The following is a 7,679-nucleotide window of genomic DNA, read 5'->3' as shown; positions in this document are numbered from 1 at the left end:
TCCGTACCTGGTAAGTCTCAATGGGGCGGTTTTCCATGTTGAGATCCCAGACTTTAACGGTTAGATAGTCTCTGGTCATGATATACCTCCCACTGTGGCTGAACTTCACATCCGAAATTGAAGAGATAATTTCAGAGAAAAACGACCTGTTGCTTGGATCTTCAGGCTCTTCAAAAACTACAGAACAGAAGCAAAAACAAGAGAAAGTAAGTACATCCTTATCAACTAACTCTACCACGTCTGGGCCAGCCAGAAAGCCAGGAGTCTCACTGGAGTAGAATCTGCCAGATGTAAGCAAGTTACTGGTACAAAACCTGGAAGCAGAAAGAGCAGTCACTGGTTTCTGCATTTTCTTTCTACATGGAAGGACTCGCCCAAGACATGTACCATCCAGAGGATGGGCACAGAGCCTTGCCAAGCTCCAAGCTGACATACCTAACTCTTTCACAATCCCCCTGGTCGCTGCATGTCACCGCTCCTATCGACACTGGAGTCATCTGAGATGCTTAAAAAATGCGTTTAAGATACATAAGATTTTTGAGATATAAAATTATGTACCATAAAAATCTGCTCATTTGTAGTTTAGAGTTCATTGGTTTTTTTCAGTATAATCACATAATTGTATAAGCATCACCACAGACTACATTTCAAACAATTGCATTAACTGATCCCCCCCGCCCCCAGAATTCCATACCCGTTTGCAGTTAGTCGTCATTCCTTACTCCTGCAGTGCTAGGAAATGACGAATCTGTTTTCTTGTTCTATGGAATTGCCTAATTTCCCATAAATGGAATTACAGGAGATGGAGTTTCCCTGTGACTGGCTGCTTTCCCTCGATACCCGTTGCCATGGTTCACCGATGCTGTCGTAGGTATCAGCCCTTCACTCCTGTTTATGGCAGAATATGGGTACATATCCACTGTATAGATACACCACATGTAGTTTATTGATTTAACACTTGATAAACACCTGGGTTTCTACTTTGTGGCTACTATGAATATTCCCGGACAGGCTTGTATGTGGATATTTATTTTCTTATCTCTAGGTCACAGTTTTTTTTTTTTTTTAAATTTATTTGACAGAGAGAGAGATCACAAGCAGGCAGAGAGGCAGGCAGAGAGAAAGGGGGAAGCAGGCTCACTGCTGAGCAGAGAGCCTGATGCGGGGCTTGATCCCAGGACCCTGAGATCATGACCTGAGCTGAAGGCAGAGGCTTAACCCACTGAGCCACCCAGGTGCCCCTGTCCATACTTACTTTTAACCTGTAACAATAGTAAGTGAGTATGGTTCCACTTAAGAAGTGTTTGTATCACAATTTTTGGCTACATGGAACACCATTCTGCAAGGTAACACATCCTCCAGAGCTTTCTTTTTCTTGCTCAACACACTCAGAGTCAGTATCACATTCTATGCAGAAAACCTAAGGCTATAATAAGTTGCCTTTCAAACCTTGCCGAATGAAACTCTCAGCCAAACCAAAATATTTGTCACCTCACCATTTAAGAGAACCACAAAAAGCCCTCATCAATCAGAACTGAACTTGAGAATTAAATCCACTGACACAGAAAAACCTCTTGGACTTTAAGCACTCAGGAAGGCCCTTGGACTTGGAGAACATAATTGAGAACTAGATCTTCACATTAGTTTCTCCTGCACAGAACCTCATGAGGGTTGGGGACTTCCAGGCAAGCCCCATGCAAACATCTCAACAGACAAGTGGGGGCCTTGAGGCATGGTCCTCTCCACCTGATGCACCTGCCGTAAATGGGACGGATCAGCATGCTGGCCCCTGCAGTCCATCAATTTCTGCCTCTGTCACTTACCAGCTGTTCACATTTTATTTCCTACTCCAAGATTTCAGTTTTCCCAGCTGCAGAAGGGGGATGCCTATTTCTTGGAACATATGATTGGCACACTGTAGGTTCTCAATAAATGTCAGGAGCTATTTTTATCCTCATTAGCATGTACTGGTTCTGTATCAGCCAATCATATTTTTACCAGACTGAGACTTGGGGACTGAGGACTATAGAACTTGTGGGCTATTTCAGTGACATAAAGAATGTTTACAAGGTTATACCTAGCAATCTGTTCTCCGTATACATGGCTCATTGGGATGCTAGGGTAGCAACCTCGTAAAGCCCGAAAATGACAGCCCCAGAAGATGGAGGGGGAACGAAAGAAGACAATTCTCTCATCAGCCCACCACTAATTACTGTGTATGACCCAAGAGGGTAGATTCCGGACAATGGACGGGCCATCATAATACTTTGCGGCTTATTCCCTATGTATATCCAAGTTTTAATATCCACTCCATGACTTCTTTTCATTCATTCATTCAGCAGCAACAATTCACAGTGTTGATGATGACTGTTGACAGGAAGCTTCCTATGTTCCAGGCTCTGCGCTTTACATGTTTAATTCCATTTAGTCCTTACACTCCACTTCTCCCATTGCAATGATGCTCACAGATATGAAATACGAAAGCACAGAGAGGTTTTGTAACCCGTCTGAGGACAGCACAGCTCAACTGGGGTAGAGCTGCATTTTGCATGTAAAATCCACCAGACTTCAAAGCCCTTGTTCTTAACCATGATGTGATTCTGCCCTGCCTCATGCTCAAGACCTTACTGGTCTAGCTCTGAACAGGTAACCAGGGTAGAGTCTACATAGAATCATGGAATCACAAAGCCAGAAGGCTCTTGCCCCCTGGTTATCACTGGATATTTTAAAATTGTGTATTAATTAGATGACAGCGGGTAAAGGGGTGAATGGTGACTGCTCCTATCCTATCCTTTTCATATAGCCAAAGTCCTCAACAGAATCAACTCATTTCAAACACTGTAGAAATACAGTTTCTACAGTAAGGGCTCATGAGCTCAAGTTTTACATCATCATCAGCAAGCATAGGTTGGGGACCTCAGGACTTTGTAGGACTCAAGACCCTCATACCACAATAAGCCTGGACCCCTAGGCCATCTCTCACCCCTGGATTCTAATCCCTGTGGCCTGTCAGCAGCAAGACAACCTTTCTTCTCGATGCCCCTCTCCACCAGTTTATATGCACTGGTTTTTAATGTATTTTGTGTCCCCTAAGATACAAGCTCTATGAGGGGAGGGGTTTTTATTTTGCTCTGCTGTAGTCCCTGAAACACAAGACATGTTCACTAAATATGTTAGCTGAATGAATACTAACAAGTTATTTTTAATTTCTACAGGAAGGTAATACTTATGAACTCACTAGGTCCTGAAAGGAAAAAGCAATGCTCTATTCACTTCGACTTTGTTCCAATTCCTTGAAAAGTATGAATAAATAAATACCTTCCCTAGGAAGTTATCTGTAATTCAAGGTTTTCAGTAATTCAGCCTGAATAATCATTTATCAGCTATTTGAGTATCTTTTACATGCATGCACACATATGCACAGAGCACTTAGTACATCACCTAGAACATACAAAGTATTTTTTTTGGGGGGGGACACATGCCAGGCCCTGTATACCAAGGACACCCGGAGAAAGATCAAGTCCTACTCTCATGGAGCTCACAGGCTAGAGGAAAGGACAAATGTTAACTGATCACATTTAGTTACAGACACGATTAAGTGAGATTTTTACGGCATTATTGGAGGGAAAGAAAGGTGCTGGGGACCCAGCTAGGGGAATACAGATGGAACATCACTGTGTGTTCCATGTCATTTACTAAACACGTGGTACAAAAGGATTGGGTGCCTGGGCATTTCTCTTGGAGACCCTTAGCTTAGCATTGACAATCCTGCTGACCTACATGGTTTTCAACTAGCTTCTAGAACATAAAGCCATCAGGAGGAGAAAAGAAGAGACCTTGGACATAGCAAAGACAAGTTTTATTTCCTTTGTGAGGAAGGACTCTGGATGAGAATCCTAAGAGCCCAGACTGAAGCAGTGGGGATGTGTCAGATTTGCCAACAGGGAGCTTGTGTCTCAGAGACCCCAATGACAACACTAACAGCAGTAATGGTATCTATGCTTTCTTGGTCCTCAGGCTTTGTACACATGATCCCACTTACACTCATACTTATAAGGAAGGTACTTTCACTGCCTTTACTTAGAGATGAGATGGGCCAAGCGAGGCCAGGTAGCTTGCTCAGGATCATATGGTTAGTGAGAAGTAGAGGCAAAGGACCCTCTGTCTGCCTCCTTGTCACACTGTCTCCACAATCAGCCCTTCCCTTGCTCCGTCAATATCATTTCCCTGTTCAAACAACTGAATCAAAGTGGGCTCCCTACTTTTCTAGATGTACCTATGAGTGCCCACTTCTGTTTATCTACTCCTTACCTTCCCATGAGCCCATATGGGAAACTGGAAAGATGATCAGCCTAGGAGTCATGGATGCTATGTTGGAATCCAGGCTGGACACAAATTAGTAGCCCCTAATAATACCTACTACCTGTTGAACAATTACACTGTGTGCTTTGTATTCATTATCTCACTCAATATTCATAGGTATTATTTCCGGTTTGGACAAATCAGTCTAGTCAGTCAACTCAGGCATGGGTTCTATTGCTCATAGGAGGCAGAGCAAGGATTTTAACTTGGTTTCTTGCCAGTTTATGTTTTTAACCTCTGATCTGCCTCTCATTTCAAAGGCTGGACCACCACTGGCTCTCTGGACCCATTTTCTTGTCTGTCATAAGAAGGAGGTAGGATTGTCTACCAAGTGACTCCCACCTCTCAGATCACAAGATTGGTGAATCTCAGAGGTCTTGTTTTTTAATTTTCTTCTACCAATGCCCCTGTACTCTAGGCTAGTCTTCCCAAGGTGACTTCAGCAGAGCACTCAGGAATACATCAGGGATACTGGAATGTGAGGTCAAAAGAGCTTGGGGAACTCCTATTCAGTTTGGGGGTTTGACAATGTAATCAGCCTATTAGAGATGCTGAGAAGTCCTGCAAACAGAAAAAAATTTATTCTTTAGGAATCCAGGTTTTTCAACTTAGGCACTACCAAATTTTGGGATGGATCATTCTTTGTTATTGGGGCACTATAGGATCTTTAGCAACATCCCTGGCTTCTGCCTACTAAATCCCTAAGCCCCAGTCCAAAATGGGACATTTGGGACAGTCCAAAATGGCTTCAGAAATTGCCAACTGTGTCCTGGGAGGGTATGACTTGCCCTTGGTTGAGAACCAACAGCTTTTGTCCTGCCTTCAGATCTTATCGGATCACACCATCTCCCTCCCCACTATTAAACTGTATTATATATTTTTTCCCACACATTACTTGAAGCCTATCATTTCTCTAGTACAAAGTTCCTCAGAATACCTGGGGTTACGATGCTATAGGCAAAAGCAACCAACACTTCTTTTAAGTCTTATAGGGTATATTAGGTGTCCTGCATAGAAAGAGTTTTGTGTTATAATCTGTGCATCTAGGAACATGTCTGCATGTAACTAAGCATATTCTCCTTCATGGAGTCTGGCAGAGCACTGTTCACCTGAGAGAACTCAGACCACAGGGTCACTGAAGATGGGATTGCAATCCTGGGAAAGAGGTGAAGTGATGAGACTGAGGAAGAGTTTAGAAGAAAACTGTTGAGGGAGGAGCAAGATGGTGGAGGAGTAGGAGATCTAAATTTCATCTTGTTCCAGGAGTTCAGCTAGATAGTTCTCAAACCACACTGAACACCTACAAACTCAACCGGAGATAGAAAAGAAGAAGAGCAATAGTTCTATGAACAGAAAAGCTACCTCTTTCCGGAAGGTAGGACATGTGGAGAAGTGAATCTGACCTGATACATGGGAAGATAGATCATGGGGGGAGGGGCTACCTCCCGGCAAGCAGTAGAGCTCAAAATTGGAACTGTTAGAATTCTGTTCCACTGAGGGATGTTGCTCCAAAGGATAAGCGGGGGTGGAGCCCTCGTGGGGACAGTGTGGTCTCAGGACCCTTGGGGTCACATACAGACCAAGGGTGTCTGAGTGTGGCAGAGCTCCCAGGTATCAGAGTGAGGAAGCCAGCATTCATTTATATAAAAACAGTAGTTTCCAATGAAACTAGGAGCGGGTTCTTTGAAAGAATTAATAAAATTGATGACCCCTAGTCAGACTTATCAAAAAGAAAAGAGAAAGGATTTAAATTAACAAAATTGTGAAGGAAAGAGGAAAGATCACAACCAACACTGAAGAAATACAGACAATTACAAGAACATATTATGAGCAACTATATGCCAGCAAATTTCACAATCTGGAAGAAATGGCTGCATTGCTAGAGATGTATAAGATACCAAAACTGAACCAGGAAGAACTAGAAAACCTGAATAGATCCAGAGCCAGTAAGGAGATTGAAACAGTCATCAAAAATCTCCCAACAAACAAGATGGCTTCCCAGAGGAATTGTACCAAACATTTAAAGAAAACTTAATACCTATTCTCCTGAAACTGTTCCAAAAAATAGAAATGGAAGGAAAACTTCCAAACTCATTTTATGAGGCCAACATTACCTTGATCCCAAAACCAAAGACCCCATTAAAAAAGAGAATTATAGACCAATATCCTTGATGAACACAGAAAATTCTCACCAAAATACTGGCCAATAGGATTCAACAGTACATTATGAGGATTATTCACCACGACCAGGTGGGATTTATTCCTGGGCTGCAAGGTTGGTTCAACATCCACAAATCAATCAATGTGATACAATACATTAGTAAAAGAAAGAACAAGTACCATATGATCCTTTCAATAGATGCTGAAAAAGCATTTGACAAAGTACAGCATCCTTTCTTGATCAAAACTCTTCAAAGTGTATGGATGGAGGGTACATACCTCAATATCATCAAAGCCATCTATGAAAAACCCACCGTGAATATCATTCTCAATGGGGGGAAAACTGAGCTTTTCTGCTAAGGTCAGGAACACAGCAGGGATGTCCACTATTACCACTGCTATTCAGCATAGTACTAGAAGTCCTAGCCTCAGCATTCAGACAACAAAAAGAGATAAAAGTCATCTGAATTGGCAAAGAAGAAGTCAAACTCTCACTCTTTGCAGATGATGTAATACTTTATGTGGAAAACCCAAAAGACTCCACTCCAAAACTGCTAGAACTCATACAGGAATTCAGTAAAGTGTCAGGATATAAAATCAATGCACAGAAATCAGTTGCATTTCTATACACCAACAACAAGACAGAAGAAAGAGAAATTAAGGAGTCAATCCCATTCACAACTGCACCCAAAGCTGTAAGATGCCTACGAATAAACCTAACCAAAGAGGCAAAGAAGCTGTACTCAGAAAACTATAAAGCACTAATGAAAGAAATTGAGGAAGACACAAAGAAATGGAAAAAATGTTCCATGCTCATGGATTGGAAGAACAAATATTGTGAAAATGTCTATGCTACCCAAAGCAATCTATATGTTTAATGCAATCCCTATCAAAATACCATCATTTTTTTTTTCAAAGAAATGGAACAAGTAATCCTTAAATTTATATGGAACCAGAAAAGACTCTGAATAGCCAGAGGACTGTTGAAAAAACAAAGTCAAAGTTGGTGGCATCACAATTCCAGACTTCAAGCTCTGTTACAAAGCTATCATCATCAAGACAGTATGATACTGGCACAAAAGGACACATACATCAATGGAACAGAATAGAGAGCCAAGAAATGACCCTCAACTCTATGGTCAACAAATCTTCAACAA

General features: G+C 41.9%; 1 protein-coding gene across 8 annotated transcripts in view; it reads right to left on the bottom strand.

Moving 5' to 3' along the window:
* Positions 1–7,679, bottom strand: part of PPP2R2B (protein phosphatase 2 regulatory subunit Bbeta) — a 459,837-nt gene that overhangs the window by 17,413 nt on the left and 434,745 nt on the right. For all 8 annotated transcript variants that reach the window (XM_082726028.1, XM_082726030.1, XM_082726031.1 and 5 more), the window contains one exon: positions 8–177. In XM_082726028.1, coding sequence (XP_082582154.1) covers positions 8–177 — 170 coding nt within the window. The remainder of the gene's footprint in view (positions 1–7; positions 178–7,679) is intronic.

Source organism: Mustela nivalis (genome assembly GCF_964662115.1).
Source record: "Mustela nivalis genome assembly, chromosome: 3".
Classification (NCBI taxonomy): Eukaryota; Metazoa; Chordata; class Mammalia; order Carnivora; family Mustelidae; genus Mustela; species Mustela nivalis.
This window is presented reverse-complemented; position numbering and strand designations above follow the sequence as displayed.